Source organism: Lonchura striata, chromosome 9 (assembly GCF_050655825.1).
Source record: "Lonchura striata isolate lonStrDom1 chromosome 9, ASM5065582v1, whole genome shotgun sequence".
NCBI lineage: Eukaryota > Metazoa > Chordata > Aves > Passeriformes > Estrildidae > Lonchura > Lonchura striata.
Window position 1 is genome coordinate 22,994,165 of NC_140711.1, and position 23,320 is coordinate 23,017,484.

A 23,320-nucleotide genomic window follows, 5' to 3' on the forward strand; every position below is an offset into this window, starting at 1 on the left:
GGTTGGATATGCCTGGAGCCAGGCCCCCTGGACTCCCCTTGCTGGTGCTGCCTGGTGCAGTGACTCTGGAGGCAGAAGAGTCAGCCCTCCCAGCAGCCTGGCTGTGAAGCAGAGCCCTGATGCCCCCAAATGTCCCTTTTCCCACAGGCATGAGTGGCAGAACCTGTGTGGTCTCTTGGGGCAAGAGATGGGAAGTGTGTGCCAGGTGCTCCCTACACCTTCCAGTGTGAGAGGGCATTTTTCTATCAGCTCCCTTGTCTTGCAGTTGGAGTAGAGATGGGGCACAGCTGGCCCCTGCTGGGCTTCCCCTGTGGGGTATCCCTGCTGGGGAAGAGGCTGGTCTCCCTGGGGACTGGAGGCTGGTCTTTGCTGCCTTGGGCTGCCTCTTGCTGAGTCACCCTGGCCGTAGCCCAGAGGGTACAGAATAATTAACCGGAGGCTGTTCCCCAGATTAGAGGCTGATCTGTCTGAGCTGCAGCCCTGGCATCACTAATGCTGGGAAGCATTTGGCAGGGAAAGGCCTCGGGCTAGGGACTGAACAGGAACTACTCCTGACTGGGAAAGAGTGAATAAGGAGGGAGGGAGGCCCTTAGCTGTTAGGGTACCTTGCCTGCCAAGGGAAAGAGAGGGTGGCACCGCAGGAGTGCCCTCCTGTGCCAGGGAAAATTGCACAGCGTTAATTGCCATCAGTCCGTTGCAGAAGGGAGCACGGGTTGACCATCAGCCCGGCCAGGAGCGCTGGCCTGGATCTCCTGCAGGGGCCGTTGCTGTCAGACGTGATGTTCCAGAGCCTGGCCCACCTGTCCCCAGCCCAGTTCATGGGGGTGGGAGGCCGTGTGCTCCCTCCCGCACCTCCAGGCCCTCGGAGGGTAGGGGCAGGGAGGTCTGGGGCAGAGGGGTGCCCTGTTCCTGCAGGCTCCCAGCCCTGTCCCCCCGGGGGTGTTCGGGGGCCGGGGCCGGGCGGGGCGGCGCTGTCCGCGGTGCTGGCACGGCGCTCTCCGCGGTGGACGGCCTTCTTCCCCTCCTCCTCAGCCCCCTCCTCTTCCTCCGTCCATCCTCCTCCTCTCCGCGCCCCCTCCTCTTCCTCCATCCCCCTCTTCCTCTTCCTTCAGCCCCCCTCTTCCTTCATCCTCCCCGGCTGCCTTCATCTCCCCTTCACCTCTCTCCTCATCTCCCCTTCCTCCTCTTCCTCCCGGCCTCCCTCTCCCCCGTTCTCCCCTTGCTCCCTCTCCCTCATCCCTTATCCCCCTCCGCCTTCCCTTTCTCAGCCTTCCTCCCGCACATTCTCCTCCTTTTCCTCCTCCTCTTCTTCCCGCCTCCCCCTCTCCCTCCTCTTCCTCCCCCAGCAGTGACGTCTCTGGCCGTGCTGCTCCCGGCCCGGCGCAGGCACCGCTCGGGGCTCCGCTTCTGCTCGGGGCTCCGGTGCCGCGGCCCGGCCCGGCTCGGCGGCGGCTCCGGCGGGGCGCGGGCGCTGTCCGGGGCCGCCCATGCGGCCGGGGGGCGATGTGGGCGGCGCGGAGCCGGCGGTAGTGCCCGCACCGGGGCCCCCCCGGGAGCATGGGCTGCATCGGCTCCAAAACCACCATCGGTGGGTGAGCGACGCCGCGATGGGACCGCGGACTTGAGGGAACAGGGGGTCCTGGGGTGTGGAGGGTGTTAGGGGAACTTGAGGGTGGGGACGGGGGTGTGCGGGGGACGGCCGAGGGGCTGGCGGTGATGCGATAGGGGTGTGGGAGGCTGGGGGATAAGGGAAGGTGGAGAGCAGGGAGCTGAGGGGACCACCAGGGGATGGACTGGTGGTGCATGGGGACTGGGAGGCTGTGGGGGCTGTAGGGTACAGGGAATTACGGAGGTGGGAGGGTACACAGAGAGAATTGGGGTATCTAAGTGTGTTGTGTATACAGAGAGCTCGAGGGCTCTGGAGGACTTCGGTACATAAAGGGTGATGGGGGCTAAAGATGGGTGGGGGTTTGGGAGCTGGGGGTGCTGCTCTGGGGCAGCTGGGTGGCCCAGGGAGTGCAGGGAGATGTGGGGGGGCTGGGGCGATGGGAGCAGTTGGACTGCAGCTCTGGGGGAGCCGGGGGTTGGGGTGGGGGTACAAGGGGACTGGGAAAGGAGTGTGGGACTGGGGTGCTGTTAGAGTCCAGAGAGGTTATGGGGTGGCTATGAGAGAGACAGTCATTCAGGGGGGTGTTGGAAGCTGGGGTTTGCTGCAGTGTGTGGGGTGCAGCAGGGGTGCTGCAGATGTCCTGGGGGTGCTGCACGAGGGATGGGGGCTGTGATCAGAGAGAGTTCTGGAGGCTGGGTTCACAGGGGCTAGGACAGCATTGAGAGTGTTGCAGACATGCCAGAGGGGCCCTGGGGGTGTTGTTGCTAGGATGTCACCACAGGGTGCCCCTGCCCACAGCTGGGAGTGGGGGCGATCCTCGCTGCAATTTCCCAAGGAAGCCAGGGTGTACCCTCAGATATGGGTGGGAGGCAGCACTTTTGAGCTCCCTGTATCCCACTTCACAGCTGGCTTATGTCAGCCAGGCCCACCTTGGTGCAAGGGAAATGAGGCTCTTGAGAGATATCCCATTTTGGTCCCTTTGGGACTGGTATTTCATGGCATCTGCGTTGACAGGAGTCCCCAGTTCTTGGGAGTCAGTGCCTGAGGGTGAAGACACCCATCCATTTGAGGTGCCAGTGCCCTAGAGGTCAAGCTGTTGTGACAAGAGATGGGTGCAGGTGCTTTTACTGACCCTATCCCTTCTTGCTCCTTTCCCTCCTGACCCAGCAGGGAACTGGAGAGGGGGATTTTGGACATAGTGGAGGAGCAGCAGCCCCCTGCAAGTATGGCCCAGTGCTGCCTCCTTTCACGCAGCCAGCACCTGGCCCAGTCCAGCCTGGTCCAGCTGCCCCCACCCCTCCCAGAGCAGCTGCCAAGCTGGGACAGGTGCCTGGTCCCCAGTGCCAGGCTGGGGACGTGCGTTACCGCTGACACAGGCGGAAGAGTTGCCCGGGCGTGAGTCACCAGTGCTGCAGCAACGAGTTGTGTCTGGTCTCAGACCGGACAGGAAGCTGCTGCCACAGGGTCAGTGGGTGGGGGTCTGAGAGGGCAGCTGGGGAAATGGAGGTGCTGAGGCTGGCCTCGGCTCTTCCCGCAGTGGCCGTGGACACAACGCTGTGTGTGGAGTGGAAGGAGGTGAAGGCACTGTCACCCCTGAGCGTTGCCCGCCCGCTGCCCCGGCTGGTGCGCCAGGCCTCCTTCGACAGCCAGGACTTCCTCCAGGTACCGCTGAGCCCAGCCATGCCCGGCTGAGGAAGCCGTGTGCCCGCACCCCATGGTGGGCACCCGTCCTGGCCATGGCCCTGCCAGCTCGCAGTGGCTCGGGGCTGCTCTGACGTCAGCCGTGAGCCGGGCTGTATCCTGGGAGAAATCAGTCCACGGTGCCTCGTTGCCATGGCAATGCAATTTGTTGCGCGCCTCCAAATCCCACATCGCTTCCCCCGTGGCCATGGGCTCAGGGCCTGGCATGGCCGGGATGGCAATGGGGATGTACAACAGGATCTCCTGGCATGGTGTGTGCTGCCAGGGAGTGGGTGCTGGGAGCCAGGCTGAGGTGGTCTTGCACATGCACGTGTGTGTGCACAAGCTGGGGCGGGCACACACGTGTGTGTGACGCCATCTAGCACAGGGCATGGACATATGTGAGTGTACACAAGTGTGCAGGTGCACGTGTGTGTACAGTGGAGTTCAGGTGTGAGTGTGCAGGTGTGTGGTCAGTTTGTGTGTTTGAGTGGCTGCCTGTGTGTGTGGGCACATGTGCTACCTGAGCAGGTGTGTACAGGTGTGTACAGAGTGCCAGCATGTACTGACAGCGTGCACTGACACTGTGGGAGTGTGCCCTGCTGTGACCACCCCTCTGCACACACGCATGCCTGTCATGTGTGTGTTTACAAACACCCCGGGGTGGGCACCAAGCAGGGCCAAGCACCCTCCTGGAGCAGGGGACTCCCAGAAGGGAAATGCTGCCAGGGCTGTGACCATGCTGCCACTCTGGCAGGTCAATGTTGAGGACACAGTCGAGATGCTGCCCAAGTCACGGCGCGCGCTGACCATCCAGGAGATCGCTGCCCTGGCCCGCTCCTCGCTGCACGGTAACTGCTCGCCCAGGGGCTCATCTGGGAAAGGGGGCTCTCCTGAGGTGAGGAGTCTGGGCCTCTTGGAGGAGCCCTGGTATCACCTGTCTGGACTTTCGGGGGAGACCAGCGGGTTACTGATGGCACTCAAGAGGAAGCCATGGGGGTGCCATGTCCCATGGGCTGGAGGCAGGGAGTGCTGGGTCCCAGGGTTATGGGCCCTGTGGTGGGGACTTGAGGTGCCCCAGGGCACGCTGACCTCGATGCACATCCCATAGGCATCTCACAGGTGGTGAAGGAGCACGTGACAAAGCCAACGGCTATGGCACAGGGCCGTGTCGCCCACCTCATCGAGTGGAAGGGCTGGTGTAAGCCAGTGGAGTCACCTTCTGCCCTGGAGAGCGCTTTCAGCTCCTACTGCCACCTGAGCGAGGGCGAGCAGGAGGCGCGATTTGCTGCTGGTAGGCACCGCGGGCACGGCCGGTGGGCATGCCCATGGCCAGGGCAGGGGTGGTGGGGTGGGCTGCCCCATCCATCCATCCGTCCATCCATCCATCCATCCATCCATCCATCCATCCATCCATCCATCCATCCATGCTGTGGCACTGTGGGCACAGAGGTGCCAGGGCAGTGGGATTTTGGGAGCACCTCCCTGCGTGTGTTTGATCCGTGCCTGTCCCGTGCCAGGTGTGGCGGAGCAGTTTGCCATTGCTGAGGCCAAGCTGCGAGCCTGGTCCTCAGTGGATGGGGACGACTCCAATGATGAGTCCTACGATGAGGACTTCATGCCCTCCACAGAGAGCTCCCAGCCCACTGGTAAGTTCTGGAGAGTGGGCAAGCTGTGCCACTGCAGGTGTGGGTGCCCCACCATGGAGGGTTAAAGGAATGGAGTGCCTGCTGCCCGGCACGTTCCCCAGCCTGGTCACTGCCGTACAGGGCAGTGCCCCTGCCTTGCACTCTGGCAAACAGTGCCTGAGCCAGGGATGGGGAAGCCCTCAAATGCAACACCTCCGTGGAGCCAGAGAGTATTTTGCTTTTCCTTTGGTGGTTACCAGTGCATGCAACAATTTGTGAGCAAAGCAGGCACGGGACTTCTCCCAGTCTGCGGGGCAGGGGGCAGCTGACATCCCTGGCGCCCTCAGCTGTGGACTGACCCAGCCATGCTGATTTCCCACAGAGCTGACAGGCACGATGCCCGCCAGCGCGCTGCTGCGAGACCTGCTGCAGGGCCACCTGTGCCAGCTGGGCGTGCGGCACGGCTCCTGCGAGCCCGAGAGCGACTCCTCGCACACCCTCTCCCCCGAGACTCTCTGCTCCAGCCTCTGCAGCCTGGAGATGGTGTCCCCCTCCGAACTCACTGCCAAACTGCTGGGCTCCCTGGGGGGAGAGGACCTGCTGCTGCCCAAGCTGCCGCCCCCAGCCAGCCAAAGTGCCTTGCGGGGCCTGGCACGGCTCCGGTGCCAGGACTCCCTCTACTCCGTGTCCTACGCCGAAGCCTGTCTCTCGCCCACGGAGGACGAGGTGGTGCTGAGCAAGGACTTCCCACTCCGCCGGAAAATCTCTGACGTCGCCTCCTCCGGGGTGGCATCGCTGGAGGAGGAGGAGGAGGCTGAAGAGCCCTGATGCCTCCTGGGGTGCCCTGCCTCTCCTGGTGGGGGTCCAGGTCCCCTGCTGAAGCCCTCTGGCCGGACCCCACGCTGGATGAGGGGCAGGCCCTGCCGCTGTTCCCCCTCGCTATCTGGGTGCAGGAGGGGTCCGGGGGCCACTGCAGCCCCCCCAGCCAGTGTGCCCCCACTGTGCCCCGGCCCTGCTTGGCCACATTGTTGCCCTCCTGGATTTTTGCATGAGAGCAGGGAAGGGGCGCAGGGAAGGGCTTGGGGCGATCTGTCCTCTGCCCTGATGCCCAGATGTGCCCCCAAAAACTGACAAGACTAAATAAGTGGGGCTGGTTGTTCGCATGTTCTCCCCCAAACCACCCTGGGCTCCCCTTTTGGGCACAGTTCTCTCTCCCACAATGGCATGACTGAAAATCTCCAATCATCCTGTGGTGCCTCTACCACCCCAAGCCAGGGTGGTGGGGGGGGTTCGGTGTGGGAAGGGCTTTTCTCCTCTCTCCCTGGCCAACTTCTATTGGACCGAGTTTAAAACTGTGAACTGCTGCCTTGGAGCATGGAGCTGCTGGAGGGCTGCTCTGGGGGTGCCAGGGGTGCTGGGGGGCTGTGGATGTGCTGAGGTGCTGGGACTTTCTATACTTTTGTAATTGCATGGGGCTGACACAGGAAGACTGCAGGGCCAGGTGGGCGCAGGCCCCCAGGCTGGGGGCTTTGGGCCACCAGAAGAGCAGCCCCAGTCCAGCCCTGCAATAAGGGGGTCAGCCCAGCCGGGGTCCCCCAAGTCTGCTGTGAGGCAATGCAGGGTGGAGAGAGGGGGTAGGACGTGGGACTGATGTCCCTGTAGACAAGTCACTCACCCCTAGCAGGGAACCAAGTGCCTACATGAAGGGCGACCAGCCCCCCCCGTCCTGGCTGGGGGTGGCATCCCTCCTTGAGGATCCCCCAAGCCCACGAGGGGTTCCAGGCACATCGTTTGGGGGAGGAATGCCAGTTTTTGCCAACGCTTGCGCTCCCCCTCCTGCATGGCACGTGTTCTCGTGGGGCCGCTCTTCCCTGCATGCTGCTCCTCACCCAGCCCAGTCACTGTTCCCTGTCCCCACATCCCGGGATGCCCCCCAGCACCCACTGCACCTCTGCTCCCCTGCATCCCCCAGCACCCCACCAACCCTGCCAGGCACAGCTCCTGTTCTCCCTCCCTGCCATGGGGTGCCCGCTGTGGGGCTGGCCCCCTGCCCTGCATCACCGAGGGGCCGCAGGGGCCAGCAGACCCGCCACCATGGGAGCTGCTGGCTCCCTGCCACCCGCTGCCACTCGCTCCCGGGGGCAGCGGATGCTCCTGACGGTACTGGGCGGGCTGGGGGTGCCTGTGGATGTCTGGGGGCTTTGCTGTGTGTGTGTGCATGTGCACACGGGGAGCGCATGGGCATGTGCACGCGTGTGCATAGCTGTGGGAGCCTGAGCCCCCCGCCCCGCTGCGGCGGTACCTGTGGGGTATTGTGGGGTGCCCACACCACGGCACCCCCTCCTCCATCCTGCCAGGTCTTGAATAAAGTCAGTTGTGTGACCGCTGCACCGGGCACCTCTTCTTGCGGGTGGGGGGCACCTCCTCCCCAGGGACCAGGGGGTGGCAGCCCAGCGGTGGCAGGGATGCATCCCCCCTTCACGGCCCCGCGGGGTGACGGAGGCCTCGTCCCTTATCTCGCATTCCAACGGACAGGGTGCCTAATTATGGGCATCTGGCGGGCGGCTGGACCCTCCCCACGCAGGGCCTGGGGGCAGCAAGCGCCATGGCATCGCTCAGCTCGGCCTCCACGTACCGTGCCGAGCTCCTCGGTGCCTACGGGCAGGGGCACAGCGAACCCCTCTTCGAGGGCGACCGGCGGCATGGACCCTTTGGGGCACGGGGACAGCAGGCATTTGGGTACCCAGGTACCGGGAGTGGTGGGTGGGGGGGCCCTGCTACCCTGGGGGAGCCCTGCTGCCTTGGGGCTGGTCCCAGGGGTTATCCAGCTGACCTGTGCCTGGGGACAGCGTGGGATTCTCCCCTCAGCACAGGTTGGGAGGGCTGAGGGCCACCCTGACTGCCCCATGGGTGTCCCATGGCTCTCTGGGCTGTCTTTCAGCTTACTCCCCAGGTGCTTTTGTGCTCCTGCTGTAAGTCCCCAATAATCCCAGTGTCCTTGCTGTCCCCAGGACCACCATGCTGCCTCCTCCCCCTCCAGACCCTTTTGATTCTCCTTTTGTCCCCACACCCCCCCCATAGTTTGTCCTCCCCAACCCAGACCATCATGGTATGCCCTCAGCTCCCCTGTTACCTGCACCCTTGGATGTCACCTGCTAGACCCCCAATTTCTTGTAATCCCCAGTAACTCTAGTGTCCTTCTCCCCCTAGCCCACTCCCCCCAGACTTTCATGGTCACCCCCAGTGTCTTCACCCTCCTGTGCCATTCCCTGTTGTCCTCAGGTTGTCCAGTGCCCCTGGAATCTCCCAGTGCCCTCGGGTGCCTCCAGACCACCCACTACCCTCCAGGCCTCCAGTACCCCTACACCCCTGGGACCCCCAGTTCCCTCTGCAATTCTCCAGCACCTTCAATATCCCCAAACTCCCACTGCCACTTGCTACCCTAGCCCTCCCTCCCCCAGTGTTGTCAGACTCTCTCACACCCCCCAGTGCCCCAGCCCCTGGGTACTGTGGCCCCACGCTCAGCAGCCCTCCAATGCCCACAGAGTCCCCAGGTGCCATGTACCCCTGCAGCCTGGGCACCTGGGTGCGTGCCCAGGGTGACACCTACCAAGTGGTGGCCGACGTCAGCCAGTTTGAGCCCCCTGACATTGTGGTGACCACCTCCAACTGCCATGTCGCCATCCAGGCAGAAAAGGTGAGGCACCCGAGGGGGCAGCATCGCCTCTGGCCATGGCAAAGTGGGGGTCCTGTCCCTTGACAGCCCCTCCTGTGGGTGGCAGGGATGGGGTGGTAACTGGGAATAGCCCTTGCTAGCACTGGGGTAGATGGGAGCTGTGCCCAGTGAGGGACAGCAGCTAACTCCTGCTCTGCTGCACCGGTGCTGTGCTGGTGTAACGGGAACTGTCCTCACTGAGAATGGACAACTGGGAACTCCTGCTCCGTTGCCTTCTCTGCTGGAGGTGGCAAGTGGGAAGGGTCCCTGCTGGCACTGGAGTAGCTGGAATTTACCCCATAAGCCCAGACCTGGGCAGCAGAGGCCTGTTTCCTGCTGGCAGTAGGGTAACTGGGATCGGGATCTTTCCCATTGAACTCCCTGTTGGAGTCAGGGTGTCTGGGACTGCCCATTAGAAGCACTGGGGTAACTGGGAATGTGCTGTGGAACCCACCATGGCACACTGCGTTCCACTGCACCGGTGCTGCCTCCCCGCAGGTGGCTGAGGATGGCACTGTCTGTGACACCTTCACCCACAAGTGCCAGCTGCCCGAAGACACGGACCCGCTGTCGGTGAGCTGCACCCTCACCGAGGCTGGCACGCTGGTCATCACCGTGCGGCGCCGCGCCCGCACCGGCCCCGGGCAGCCCCCGCAGCTGCTGTACCGCAGCGAGGCCATGCTGTGAACGGCTCCGTGTGGCAAAAGGCTCCTTGCCCACAGCAATGCCAGCCCCAGCACTGTGCTGAAGCTCAGCCGGTGCCCACTGGCTGTGGCCCTCTCCATCTCCAGCCTCATAGTGCTTCAGCTCCGTTTATAAAGTCCTTTTATTAAATTAATATAAAAATCTCTGTATTTACATGGGGAGAGGTGCACGGCAGAGAGGCAGCAGGACTCCCAGTTCCCAGCCATGAGGTGCTGAGCACAGGGGGCAATGCCCACCCATGTCTCCGTGGACAACCCAACCTGATGCCCCTCTCCACCCCGTGCCACCCTGAGAAGGGACATGGTGATGCTCATGGGGGTGTGGGGTCAGTGGCCATTCTGGGGGGCACCAAGGGCTGGGGGGGGGGTACAGAGGTAGCAAAGTGGAAGCCCCAAGAGCTGACAGGTAGCTGGGGAGCAGGGGCTGTCTAGGGGTCAATTGGCTGATCCCCAGCTCAAGGAGGGAGCAGAGGCACTGGATTGAGAGTGCCCACTCCTGTGCTGAGCTGGCATCAGTGGTTCAGGGTGGGCACACCCCGGCACCTGCCAGGGAGCTCTTGTGGCTTCCAGGGACACAGAGGGGTGGATCTCAAGGGTCTCACTGACCCTTGGTGGTGTCGTCATCATCGTCGCCCCCAGGACCGGCCTCGCGGGGCATGTGGTGGTGCTGGTGGCGATCCCAGAGCTGGTGCAGGGCGGTGGTGTCGGCCTCGGTGGTGCTGGCGGTGCTGTCGCGGAAGCTGGCGAGCGGCGGGCGCACCTTCACCCCCTTGCCCGTCAGTGAGCCCTCGATGGCCTTGCGCAGCTGTGGGGACCCCAGACCCATGGGCAAACAGCTCCAGGTGCTGCTCTGTGCCCCTCCAGCCTCCCTGTCCCCTGCTCACCTCCTTGAGGGACACCATGCCCACCAGCCGCCCAATGCTGGTGACGAATGCATGGTCCAGGCCCAGCAGAGAGAAGATGGTGTGGGTCTGCAGGAAGAGGAGGCTGCGTTGAGGGTCTGGGGGGTGTGGGTGGGGCTCTGGGGTGGGGTGTGGGCGCACCTTGTGCAGCGAGGTGTGCTCCACCAGCTGGAAAGGTGCGGGGTCGATCTTGGCACTGCTGAAGTCCACCAGCTGGTCCAGCTGCTGCTCTTCCCACTCCAGGATCTGGGGAGGTGCCATTGGGCAGGGTAAGGGGTATGGTGTCCCCACAAGTGTCAACAAGGGCCCTCCCGTACTCCTTATGCCCAATCTTATGGGGAAGTCTGGGTTATCCACCCCCCTTTCTCCCCATGTCTACCACATGCTCTGGCACCCCTTTGGGATGTCTGGGATCCCTCTGAGCAGGAGGTTCCTGCCTCTCTCTGCCCAACCCCTCACCTCTGTTGGAGTCATCTTGTCACCCAGAATCATCTCCTCCTGCAAGAGAGGTGTGTTGGAGCAGCCCGAGGCACGGGCAGGGTACCGGCAGGGTACCGGCAGCAAGGGGAAGGTCAGGTAACATGATTGGTTGACAGGAAATCGGTCACACCCTGATTGGCCACAGTTGGACAAACCAAGCTTGTGATTGGTGGACAGAATGAAAGGTGTGCCATGATTGACTGAGAAAAGTGGGGCAGATCAAGCAGCTGGGATGGCTGGGAGGCTCCACATCCCGATTCTTGGGAAGGTTTGGGATGGGGAGGATGAACACCAGGATTGGTTGGATGGAATCGTAACTGTCCAAGATGGAATGCACAGACATAGGCCCAATGTGATTGGCTGAGCAGAATCTCTCCAGGCCCCTGATTGGTTCAGAGAACTCCTGCCAGGCTCTGATTGGCTGGAAGGAGCTGTGCCCAGGCTGCGATTGGCTGCAGCTTACCACAATGGAAATGCGGACGCGTTTGGCCTTGTGATAGGCTGTGCCCTGGGCCTGGCCCAGCGGAGAGAGAGAAGTTAGGGCATGGCATGGCATGGCGTGGCATGGCATGGCATGGCATGGCATGGCATGGGACGTCATGGCATGGCATGGCATGGCATGGCATGGCATGGCATGGCTAGAAATGGGATGGGGTGGAATGGGATAGCAAATGATGGAAAGGGATGAGAAGGGATGAGAAGGGTTGAACAGGAATGAAAAGGGATGTGACAAGAATGGGCAGGGCCAGGCAGGGCCATTCAGGGATGGGAAGGGCTGGGGAGAACCAGGCTCTCACCTCGGTGGGCTCTGTGGTGGCGTTGGCACAGAAGAGGCTCTTGAGGGCGATGCCAGCGTGGTCGGTGCTGCCAGCTGCGGGAGCAGAGGGGGTGTCAGTGGTGGGGACACAGCGGGGCAGGAGGCCACAGGCAGACTCACCTGGGGGGCTGTCGGCTGGGCTGCTGGACACCCGCTTCAGTGCCGGCTTCAGGGGCTTGCGGAGTGCGGGGCAGGCAGGGGTGCCCGAGGAGGTCTCTGTGCTGATCTGTGGGGGGATGGGGTGGTAGGGTGATGGTGGTGGGGGGCACCCTGACCAGGCATCCCCCAGGACGGTCGCAGCCTCACCTGGAAGCGGATGCTGGGATCGGAGAGCCGGTGCCCATCCTCGGACAGCGCCTTCTGCCGCAGTGTCAGGAGCCGGCGGTGGGGACTGAGCTGGTTGCTGAGCAGGGCCCCCACCTGTGTCCGCTCGATGGAGCCCAGCAGGATCATGGACTCTGCCAGACACAGCAAGGCGCCACGTTTCCTCCTGATGTTCCCTCTGCCACCCACCCCTGGCACACTCCATGGCTGCTGTGGATGCTGGCAGAGCCCCTGCCTGTGTCTCACCAGCTGACTCCACCAGTGGCAGGTTCTTCATCTTGGTGCTGTGCAGAACCTGCTGCAGGTCCCGGTACTTGCAGTTGAGGGTGACGTAGCGGATATCCCGCACCATGATGTCCTCCACCCGCACGTTGTATTTCCTGCCCAGGGACAAGGACAGTGGCCTCAGAGTAATGCCACCGCCTCCCCTTGTGCCTTGGTGAGGGGTTTGGGGTTGGCACAGGGAACACAAACTCACTCGTGGTGGCCCCAGCCCAGTTCAGGGAGGTAGGGAAGCTTCTTGATACGGATGATGCTGTCGTAGAGGGAGGGTTGGAGGCTCTGGGCGACGGCATTGGCCAGGATGACAGCGATCATGACGGGCAGGATGTGCGAGATCTGCCCCGTCAGCTCGAAGACGATGACGGCCGTGGACACCGTGTGGGTGACAGCACCCGACAGTGCGGCGGCCCCTGTGACCACCACCAGGAGATGGAGAGCTGTCAGGTGTTGCCAACCAGGCTAGGACCCGGCCCTGGGTTCCCCCCCTAGGGCATCCACCACGGCCCTTGGGACCGTTCAGGGATATGCCCAGTGGTGGTATCACTCCCAGTTCCAGGGATCATCACCTCAGCTGTGGGGCAGCATCTCCAAATGATGCCCACCATGGTGCTCCCGTTCCAGCTCAGTGCTTACCCACCACGGCGTAGCCACCCGGCACGATGCGGTAGACGTTGCTGTCCGTATGGATGCCGTCAGGGAACCAGGCTGCCATGCTCTCCCCCACCAGGCGCCCAAAGGCTGCCCCTGCAGGCAGAGAGGGGCTGGGAATGGGCACAGGGCTCTCCCAGTACCCGGCCCAGCCTCATGTCCTCTCCTCTGCCTGATGCTGCCAGGGAAGGGGACATCTGGAGGCACCCACAGGTGCCCAGGGTGGGCTGAGAGGTGACTCCCTCCTCCCACTGTGCCCACACAGGGTGCAGGGTCTCACCAATGACGAAGACGGGCATGAAGGCTCCACAGGGCACTGGGATGGTAGTGGCCAAGGCTGACATCCAGAACTGTGGGGCAGACACCCATTAGTTGCCCTCTCTGACCCAGCCCTGCCTCCTGCCCCTGCTGTGACCCTCAGCTGGGTGCTGTGGAGCAGCACATGGGCACCGCACCCTGCAATGGGGCATGGGCTCCTCCCAGGGGCACCCTGCCAGCTCCTCCCTGGTGGCACTTGGTGGCATCTGGCCAGCACCTCCCTGGTGGCACCTAGGAGCAAGCAGCCAGAACCTCCCTGGTGGCATGTTGGTGGCTCCCAGCCAAGATCTCTTTGATGGCATGCCAGCACCACCCAGCAAACACCTTGGTGGCCTCTTGGAGCAGCCACCCAGTGCCTTCTGGTGCCACCTTTCTGGTAACAATCTGGCACCTCCCTGATAGCATCCAGAAAATCCTTTCCATAACCTCCTGGCGGTACCTTGGGGATGGCAGGGAGGTAGACACCCACCTTCATGAGGATGAAGACAACAAGTGTGACGAAGACGTTGGAGCGGGGATGGAGCCAGGCTTCCAGGATGCCCAAGTATTCAAACTCATCGCTGATCCCCTGCTTGGCCCATGTCTGGTTGTCAAAGAGTGTCACCAGGGTGTCCTTCTGGGTGAGCTGTTGATGGGCAGGGGTCAGCTGGGGCTTGTGGTGGCCCTGGGGTGGGGACTGGTGTGCCACCCCATGGATGGGTACCTGGCCAGCCATGAACTGTCCAAAGCCGGGCGGGAAGGTCAGCGTGGAGATGATCAGCGTCACCAGGGCAGGGAAGAGCAGGCGCCTGGCAGGGCAGCACAGGGCAGGGGGTGATTTTGGTGCAGCCCCAGCTCCACCATCCTGCTGCTGGGGGCTGCTGGGCACCTACTTCTTCATGAGGAAGCGGTTGATGGTCTTCTGGCGGCGCATGAACTGCACGATCTTGCGGTTGAGGTAGACGAAGAGTGCGCCCCCGAAGCCACTGGCGATCCTGGGCAGAGCCAAGGGAAGAGGTGTCCTGCTGCCACCGCCAGCGCCACCACTGCCACCCTGGGGCCAGGGGATGGGTGCTGGGACGGCTGCACTCACCCGATGACGGCAAAGGCTGGCAGCTCCTGCAGGTCGAAGGGGAAGTCGAGGCGGAAGCGGGTTTTGAACAGTGCCGTGATTGTCTCTGGGGGATGGTGGGGCTCAGTAGGGCTGGGCAGGGGACCCCTGTGCCCTCACCCTGCCTGAGGTACCTTCATCCTTGTTCCACACAGCAAGGACACGGAAGATGAAGGCGCTGAAGGTGGCAGCAAAGAAGCCGCGCCAGTAGTTGCGGACGGCAAAGAAGGTGGAGGTGACCTCGATGCTGAAGAGGACGCCTGGCATTGGGGGGAAGTGCACAAGGGAGGTGGAGAAGCCTAGGCAGGCCCCAGTGCCTGGCATGCTTCCCACCCTGAGTCCACACTCGTGCACAGCCCACGGGGGTCTGGCTGCCCCATGGACACACTGTGGGGCAGTTCAAGGGCTTCCCTGGCAAAGCACGTGGCCAGTCCCACCTGGGCACAGGGGACACAGCACAGTGGGCCAAGCACGAGTCTGCACGAGCGAGGGGGTAGCACGGGGATGTGGGCAGCAACACGAGGGGTGGCACTGGGATGGAGTGGGGTGCACACAGATGGGCAGACAGACAGGGCAGCAGGCAAAGGGCAAGGAAAGAGTCAGACACATCACCAACCTACAGGCAGGGCTCAGCGGGACTGGAGTGGGGAGCTCCCTGGAGCGCAGGGCGGCAGGGGAGAGGACAAGAGCAGACGTTACACATCGGGGAGGATGGTGCCCACTCCTCCCTTCCTCCTCCCTGCTGAGCAGCACTGCCCTCTCCCATGCCACCTGTCCTGGGGGTCCTGCTTGCCTCTCCAGGTGCACCCTGCTGCCTGGGAGGGAGATGTGCGGGTTGTGGGGAGGCCCGGGGTGACCCTACCTCCGATGGGGGCGGCGAAGCAGCAGCCAACACCGACAGCGCAGGCAGCTGCCAGCATTTCAATGTTTCTTGCCTCGTTCTGTGAGGGAGACAGGAATGAGTGGGGCACTGCCCCCCAGCCCTAGGTACTGCCAAACCTGCTGATGGGCACAGGTTGATCCTTCTGGGGCCAGCCTGCCTTGCTCACCTCGTAGAAGCCCCCAAAGAGGGAGAGGAAGCGGCTGAGCAGGGCTGCGCACGTGCTGGCGATGTGGACAAAGGGACCCTGGGAGGACAACAGGGGACTGAGGACATTGCCCTCAGCCTCACTCCCTGGCCCCTGCTCACCCTGCCCCAGTACTGCCCTCACCTCCTTGCCCAGGGGCATGCCACTGCCCAGGGCACACGTCAGTCCAATCACTTTGGCCACAAAGGTCTTGAGGGTGAGGTACTCCTTCAGCACAACACCCCGCAGGATGGTCTTCATCTCGGGGATGCCTGAGCCTGGTGATGTGGGGACAGCCTTGAGCAATAGCCATGAAGAGGGGACACTGCCCCATGGTTCTGGGGGCTAACCCTTGATGCTCTGCCACACCCCACTGCCACAGGGACGTCCCAGAGACACCTCTTCCCTCAGAACAATTGGCAGGAACAGCCCATGATTATTTAGGCACAGCTCAAACCACAGCCCCACAGGGACCCCAATATCATAGCCCCCAGGAGACCTTCTGAAGATCAGGTTTTAGCCCTAGGAAGACCCCAAGCCTGCAGACCTCATAGCCAAGGAGGAAATCCTTCCCTTAACTCAGAGGAAACTCTCTGAAGACCTCTCTCTCTGAAGACCTCTCTCTCATAGGCCTTAGATGATCCCCAACCGCACAGCTCAGGATGGCATCCAAACCATAGACCCTAGGAGATCCTATGAAGACCATCCCATATGCCTAGAAAGACTCCCAGGACCTCCAGGGAGACACCCAGGCACAGCCCCAGGGAGTGGTCATGCTGTTTAGGGTGCAGGTAGCCCCTTGATGCCCTACCCACGGCCTGAGGGGCAAGGATCTGGGTGAAGCCAGCTGAGAAGGTGATGAGCACAGTGGGGTAGGTGACCCAGGCCATGTACTGCAGCAGCACGTTGGTATCCAGGCCCCCGTACATCCACTTCTGAGCTGTGGGAACAGCCAGTCAGGTGGGCGGTGGGTGGCAAGGCACATGGCATGGCCCTGTGGCATGGCCACTCCCTGCTCTGCCATGGCCCCAGGAACCCACCGGTACCTGCTTACCTTGGAGGCATGTGGCGATGGCAAAATCCATGGCCCAGCTGACCAGTGCCATGACCAGTCCCAGCAGAATGAGGAAGACCCAGTCCTCACCCACCTTGGAGATGAGGAACCGCTGGCACTGCAAGGCGCAGACTGTGGACACAAGGGCGGGTTCAAGGCTGGATGCCCCAGGGATGGGCACACTGAGGTGGCAGAGCCAGGCTGGCAGCAGCAGAAATGCTCACGACCAGCAGCACTGAGCCAGCACAGCTGGCACTGTTCGGTGCAGGAGCACTGCTGCGTCCAGCTGTCACAGCCAGCTGCCTGCGCAGTCACACACGGCACCACTGGCATGCACCTCCCACCAGCACAGCCTCCCTGGCATGGCCCCAGGTAGAGGGGCTGGGGCCCCCGGTCCCTGCAGCGTGCCCGGCTATTTTGGGCCATTGTGTCCCTGCTGCCCGGCGGGCAGGTGGCATTGTCCTCGGCGCCGGTGTCCCATGACAGCCAGAGAAACCCTACACCGCCTGGTGGGGTGGGCAGCCGTGTCCAGCCGTGCCGTGGTGGGGCTGTGCCCACCCATGTCCGTGTCCCGGTGACCCTTACCACGACAGGGTCCACAGCGGCCCTGGGTGTACTCCAGCAGCTCGGAGGGGTGGCGGGGCCGGGCCGTGTCCCCCTCCTGCAGCCGCAGCCGCGCTGCCTCGTCCTTGGCGAAGGTGCCCAAGTCCTGCGTGTAACGCCCGTACATCTGGGGGAGAAGGAGTAGGCAGGAGCGTCAGGGCGGCTGGTACCCCAACCCTGGCACCCGAGGAGGGAAACTGAGTCAGGGCAACAGTGGGCATACTGGCATGGCCTGCCAGGTGAGGGAACAGGCATAGCATCCCAAGGCAAAGGGGTGGAGGCACCTGTGGGAGTGCCCGGCTGCCCTCCAGGGCGTGGGAAGGAGCCAGGCAGATAAGGGAGTGTGGATCAATGCTGATTGTTTTGCCTGCATGCCCAAAGCAGGCAGTCGGTACCAGTCTCTGGCCCTGCCCAGGTGCCCCAGGCACTGGACTGGGGTGAAGGGTGGGGAAGGGCCTCCAGCGATGGGACCGTGGCCAGCTTGGCCAGGAAACTTTCTGAGGGCTGGTATTGGGGCTGTGCTGGAGCTCTGCAGGCACCACATTCCGATATTGCTAAGAGTAAGGCTGAGATACCGCCTCCAAATGCAGCCTTGGCAGGTCATATGTGACATGAGCTGGCTGGTCTCAGCTGGCAGCAGGGAGGCAAGAGGACAGTGAGGGACAGGATGTACCCCTAGTTCCAGGAGAGGGGGAGCACCACATCAAGCCCAAGGCGGTCCCCGGGCTTTGAAGAGGGGGATCACATAGGGATCACCCCCCTTTCCTCGGGTGCCTCCTGCCTGGCTGTGGCACGTGGCCTGGCCCTGGCAGGGGGTGGCCCTGGCAGTGCCCCTCATGCTGGCCAGGAGCTCTTTGTGCCCGTTCTCCCCGCTGAGCCGGGGGCATTTGTCCCGCACTGGCGGGCACTGCCAAGGACTCGGTTGCTTGGTTTCCGCCTCACTTCCCCCCGCACGACCTGAATGCCAAGCGCCAGAGGTTGGCCCGGCACAAAGGGAGGCTTGAGGGCTGTGGGGGCCCTGCCAGGCTCCCACGTCGGGACAACGTGAGCCCCATGCCGATGGCGTGCCCACCTGCCAAGCCGTGCCAGCGCAGCGCGTGGCTGCCCGGCCGGGGCGCAGCCGCCCTCCTCCCCGGCACGGCCCCTGCCCGCGCCCGGCAGAGGGGCAGTGCCAGGGTGGGCACCGCGCTCCGCACGTGGGCAGCCCGGCCCCGGCTGCTGCCGGCAGTGCCCACCCCGTGTGCCCGGCCCCGTTCTCAGCCCCCCGGCCTGCTGGCACATGGCAGCTCCCCGCAGGGATGGCGCGAAGGTGCGCTTCTCACGGGGCAGCGCTCCTGCCCAGGTCCCGTTGGTAGACAGCAGAAAGCAGCCAGAGCGGCGCCGAGTGGATTCTCTGCTGTCTAATACTCAGGTTGTGCCCAGCAGCGGGAGGGAGGGTGGGGATGTAGGCAGGGAGAGGAGGGTGAACTAAGTTCCACTGCTGACCCTGTCCTGGCATGGATTTTCCCCCAAACTCCTGCTCAGCATGGGCTCAGCAGCTCCTTGCCCCGTGGAAAAGAGCTGGGGGGAAAGGCACGACCACCTTGAGGGGCCAAATCCAGCATCGGCTGCCAGAGAAGGACCCCGGCCCCGCATGGGGTCTTGAATTCAAAGTCTCCCTTTGGAAAAAGCTTGTTTGCTCTGGAAGATGAAATGGGCCAGCACCCCAGGAGTGCTGTCACCCTGCCAAGCACTTGCCTGCCTGGCCCCACTGCTGACCCATGGCCAGCCCAAACCAAGACAGAAGCACCCCCAGGCTGAATGCTCCCCAAACCAGCTCTGTGTCTACCTCTTGGGGCTGTGCCAGGGCTGCCACACTGTCCCCCCAGGTGTTGGGCCACATTTTGGGATCACCAGTCCCAGGTGCTCCAGCCTGGTTGAGGGTGGTGGGATTTGCTCCCCCTCTGCCTCACTTTGGAGCCTATCCCACTTGTAATAGGGATGCAAGCAAGGGGTCATGCCACCCTGCTGCCACTTGCCACCCCGTGCCACTCATGCCACCCCTCTGCCCCAGACCACAGCCCCACAGGCAGGACACGGGACCCCCATGGGTGCCCAGTGCTGAGCAGCCACAGCTACTGTGCCCGCAGCCCTGGCATGGCTGTGGAGCCCAGTGGTGGGCTCTCTCCTTCCTCCTCCTCCTCCTCCTCCTCCGCTTGGGTTATTTTTCCACAAAGGCCTTTTGAAACACAAACAGCCCCGGGACTCCGGCCTCTGCCGTGAAGCAGCTGAACAATCACAGTGCCGGGCGGGCAGGGAGCGGGCACGGGGGGGCTGGCGGGGGGCACTCGGGGACACAGGCACGGGCCAAGGCCACTGTTGGTCCTGAGCTCCTGCGCTGCGGGCAGCGGCTGTGCCACAGCCCCCTGGGCTCTGCCAGCCCGCGGTGCTGCTGTGCCCGGGCGATGCCGTGCCTGGGGCAGGCACTGGCATCTGGTGCTGCCGTGTCCCTGTGCCAGCCTGTCCCACAGCACTGAGCTGGCTTGGCAGTGGTGCCCACCTCCTCATGGCCAATGCCAGCCATCCTTCCCCTCCAAATTTCCCCTGGGGGAGATTTTTAAAGGCAAGGAGTTGGGGGGTCCTCTGGGGGGGCAGTGGGCAGGCAGAGGCCAGGGGTTGTGTGTCACGCCGCCCGTCTTAGCCAGGCTCTAATCACCCTGAGCAGCTCTGCACTGAACAAGGGCAGTTTGTCAAGCTTAATCCCCCCCACGGGGCTCATTGCTCCCTGCCACGACAGCCTGGCATGTGGAGGACACTGGGGCTGACGTGCACCCCAGCACCCTTGGCATGCCAGGGGTTCCCACAGACACCTGCCCAGCATGGGGGCCCCAGGGAGATCTTTAGGTCCAGGGCCCCAAGACCCATGGCATCCCAGGGCTGGTGAAATCTGGGGAGGGGAAGGGCATGTGGACGTGTGGGCACAACCATGCAGGCTGGTTGTGATGGCTTAGCTGTGGGCATGAGCAGCAAGAGCTGTCCCAGTCTGTCCAGCTCAGACCAGCCCATGTCAGGCTCCAGCTGGATCCTGACTGTCCTGGCAAGTGCTGGCAGGAGCTGGTGGTGCCTCAGATGCACTGGGGAGGGTTGGGCACTCCTCCTGCCCAGCACGTGCCCAGGCAGCTGCCAAAATGCAGGTGTGAGGCTATGAGACACGAACCTGCACCCAGCCTCACCCACGAGCCCCAGGCGTATCCAGGAGCCTCTCTGAGCCCAGAGGTCATGGGGATGGGCACCATGGAGCACTCAGGGCATGGTGCTACCCTGCCCAAAGAAAAGGAGGGCAAAGTCTGCTGGGGCCGAGCACAGCTCCCCTGATGCCAGCCCTGCTGCCTCTCCCCTCACACGCTGCCCGCGGGCTCCTCCGCCCCGCAGTGCCCAGCTGGGATGGCCTCTCTGCTCACCCACCGTGACCAGGGCACCCAGGGGAGCCGTCCCGAGCTGGCAGCAGGGAGAGGCTCCGCCACCACTCACCCTTGCTCCTGCCCCCGGCTGCTCCCTGACTCAGCCCTGCCGGGAAGGAGCGTGGGGTCAACAAGGCCGTGGAGATGGCGGCACAGCCGGGGCTCCCACGGCCAGAGGTGTCCTGCAGCCACCTGGCAGTGGCGCAGGGGCAGCCGGGGGGAGCACCGGGGGGCACTGCCAGAAGAAGAGTTTGGGTGCTGGGAAAGGCAGTGCCGAGGGTATACGGAGCAGCAGTGCCCTGGCGCTGCCCCGTGCGCCCATGCTGGGTGGGTGAGGCTCAGCAGGGCCGCCCCGCACACTGCAGCCGGCTCGGGCTCTCTTGGGCAGCCGTGGGCACAACTCTGGGGCCACGCAGTCCCTGCTTCCCTGCACACCTCCCTGGCCCTGCCTGCCCAAATGCCTTTGCCAGGGCAAAGTACCGTCCGCCTTGGGCACCGTCCCAAGTGGAGGCCAGGGGAAAGAACCTTTGCCCGTGATGTTTTAGGGCCGTGGGCAGTGAAGTGGCTGGGGAAAGAGCGGGGAAGGAAGACACCCCAGGACAATGGGACACCCTGGTGCCAGAGGGGAGGCCTCTGAGGCGAAGGAGTTGTAAACATGGGGCTAAGGTTGCTGGCAGGGGAGATACGGTATCTTGGGGACAGAGGGCTGGGGACACGCAGTGCGGGGAGAGAAGCGTGCCCGGCTGGCGCCTCTGGGAGCCCCCGCGGGGTGGGCATCCCTTCCCAGTGAAGAGGGGTGTTGCCAGGGGGTGGTGAGGTCTGCGCAGAAGTCCTGCCCTGGGGGTGGGGGCTCAGCTAGGCTCCTCCACGGCCGGAGGGGGGCTGGGGGTGACATCCCAAACAGGAGGCAGCATCCCAAACCGGGCACCGCAGAGTTCTGCCGCCCTGAGCAGGGCAGCACCCCCAGATCCCCCAAACCCCCGGGTGTTCCATCGCGCCCCGTCGCGTCCCGTGCCACCCCGGCGATCGGTGCCCGCCCGGTGCCCCCGGCACCCACCAGGGTCTGCTCATATTGCAGCGCCCGCTGCGCCTCGCTCTCGGAGGCCATGGTGCCGCCGCCGCTCCGCTCCGCTCCGCGCCGTCCCGGTGCCGGTGCCGCTGCCGGTGCCCGCGGCGGCCGCGGCTCCTCCCGGACCGCGCGGGGCGGGCCCGGGGCACTGCCCGGAGGAGGGATCGGCCGCGCTCCGCCTCCGCCGGCAGCGCCCGGCACCGGCGGCTCCCGGCACCGGCACCGGCGGCGCCCCGCGCCCGGGGCCCGGCTGAGTCAAGAGGAGACCGGCCGGAGCCTGTCCCGTGGCGGGACCCCTTCCACCGTGGCCTTCGCCCGGGATGGCAGCCCCGGGCAGCCAGGAGGTGCAGGTGAGGGTAAAGCTGGCGTGGGTGAGGTGAGCAAGGGCCAGCTTCCCCCGGGACACCGCGCTCCCTCTTCCCACGGGTACCAGGGGCTGGCCTGGGCTGGGCGCTGCTTCCCTGTGGTTCCCCCGGACAGATGTGGGACAACCGTGCTGTGCAGACTGTCACCTCCAGGCTCATGGCCATGCCTGGCTGCGGGACAGATCAGTGGGGGCAGAGTGCCTGAGGTCTGTCTTTGTCATGAAAGGCACGAGGGCACCTGTCAATGCCCAAGGAAGGCAGGGCACCTTGGCACTGTGGGCACTTCACCACGCAAAGCTGTCAGGGAGCTCATCCTTACCGTGATGCTGTTCAGTGTCCCGGGACTGTCAGCCTGCAGCGAGACAGGTGGGCTCCACTCTTCCTTGCTGAACCCGCTGGGCAGTAGAGGCTCAGTCCTCTCCAGAGAGGCACACGGGCTGATCTTGGCACTGGCAATCCTTGGGGAAGGCGCTCCGGCATGGCAGGCTGGCTGCCGGGACCTCTGCCTCACCACCGCCACGGGCTCAGGGGCGACTGAGGCAGCTGGCAGAGCCACGCTCACCCTCCTCCCCAGGGCACAGGATGGCACTTTTATGGCAGGAACTGGGTGCAGGGAAAGCCAGAACTGTGGCACTACTGGGCTGATGCTGCGGGATCAGGAACGGGCTAGTTCTCACTGCCCAGGTACCACCCTCTGGTTTGACACTGGCACCCTCAAGGGTAGGTGACGATGGCTGGGCTGGGGGCTGGGATATCTCTTGTGCCAGTCTGGGAGGGTTCATTGCCCGACATGAACCAGTTTGAGGCAGGGAGGTGATAGAATGGGTTGCCCGCTCATTGTATTCCCGGGCACGGAGCTCCCTCTTGCTCGTCAGCTCCTGGCACTGCCCCGTGGCAGCAGGGATGTTCATCCGGAGGGGAAGCCCTGTGCCAGGACACATGCTCTGCCCACTGCCACCAGTGTGCCTGGCCGTGGGCCACCAGCATAGTGCAAGACCACCACAGGTGCTGCCACCCTGCTGGCACAGGTGCCTGCGTGGCTGTGGGTGCAGGGCAGGACACCCAGCTTAGCATGCAGTCCTCAGTCCCAGTGTGGCCCAGTGCCATGCTTCTATTGCTGTACCACTACTCCAGTCTAGCCTAGTGTCACCCTGGGTGCAGCCCCAGTGTAGGCTAACATTGTCCCACTACAGTGTTGTGGTTGTGCCACCATCCCTTGCTGCTATCCCAACAGAGCCTGGTGTTACTTTGCCTACAGCTCTGGCACTGTTCCAGTATAGCTCTGAATGTCCCAGTCATCCCAGTGTACACCAGCACAGTACAAATGGTCCCAGAGATCCCTCAGTCCTCTGCGTTAGGGATCAAAGGGCAGGTGGCAGCATTGGGTCTCCCACAGGCCCCACGGGGCCTTAGCCCAGTGCAGCTCTACTTGGTTACTGGGGCTGTGCTGCCCCAGAGCACGCACAGGGGTCTGCCGTGCACAGCCATGGGTGTCTGTGCCCAGCCCTGGGCACGTGGCTGGTTG

The 23,320-nt window shown here is 63.7% G+C and overlaps 3 protein-coding genes across 6 annotated transcripts; 2 read left to right on the top strand and 1 right to left on the bottom strand.

Annotated features, from left to right (window-relative positions):
* Window positions 1–1,411: 1,411 nt before the first annotated feature.
* On the top strand, window positions 1,412–7,304 carry FAM131A (family with sequence similarity 131 member A). Its single transcript, XM_085587971.1, has 6 exons — window positions 1,412–1,588; window positions 3,147–3,271; window positions 4,047–4,140; window positions 4,401–4,583; window positions 4,810–4,938; window positions 5,300–7,304. Exons 1-6 carry the CDS (start codon window positions 1,558–1,560, stop codon window positions 5,743–5,745), a joined length of 1,008 nt encoding a protein of 335 aa, XP_085444097.1. The 5' UTR covers window positions 1,412–1,557; the 3' UTR covers window positions 5,746–7,304.
* A 193-nt stretch (window positions 7,305–7,497) lies between these two features.
* LOC146766677 (heat shock protein beta-7-like) lies at window positions 7,498–9,473 on the top strand. Its single transcript, XM_085587975.1, has 3 exons — window positions 7,498–7,664; window positions 8,463–8,614; window positions 9,131–9,473. Exons 1-3 carry the CDS (start codon window positions 7,523–7,525, stop codon window positions 9,317–9,319), a joined length of 483 nt encoding a protein of 160 aa, XP_085444101.1. The 5' UTR covers window positions 7,498–7,522; the 3' UTR covers window positions 9,320–9,473.
* On the bottom strand, window positions 9,441–21,550 carry CLCN2 (chloride voltage-gated channel 2). 4 transcript variants are annotated; one of them, XM_085587939.1, is made up of 24 exons: window positions 21,419–21,550; window positions 16,904–17,048; window positions 16,319–16,450; window positions 16,076–16,204; window positions 15,409–15,542; window positions 15,247–15,324; window positions 15,060–15,138; window positions 14,332–14,457; window positions 14,180–14,264; window positions 13,980–14,081; window positions 13,811–13,895; window positions 13,577–13,690; window positions 13,070–13,139; window positions 12,775–12,885; window positions 12,338–12,551; window positions 12,106–12,239; window positions 11,842–11,993; window positions 11,656–11,761; window positions 11,516–11,589; window positions 11,182–11,232; window positions 10,698–10,736; window positions 10,380–10,484; window positions 10,221–10,307; window positions 9,789–10,141 (listed from the first exon to the last, which is right to left on the bottom strand). In XM_085587939.1, the coding sequence occupies exons 1-24, from the start codon at window positions 21,467–21,469 to the stop codon at window positions 9,935–9,937; spliced, it is 2,610 nt and encodes an 869-aa protein (XP_085444065.1). In that variant the 5' UTR covers window positions 21,470–21,550; the 3' UTR covers window positions 9,789–9,934. The 4 variants fall into 4 exon arrangements, with proteins under 4 accessions (XP_085444066.1, XP_085444065.1, XP_085444064.1 ...); XM_085587938.1 differs by having other exon boundaries at window positions 13,577–13,732; XM_085587940.1 differs by lacking the exon at window positions 11,182–11,232 and having other exon boundaries at window positions 9,441–10,141; window positions 13,577–13,732.
* Window positions 21,551–23,320: the final 1,770 nt, after the last annotated feature.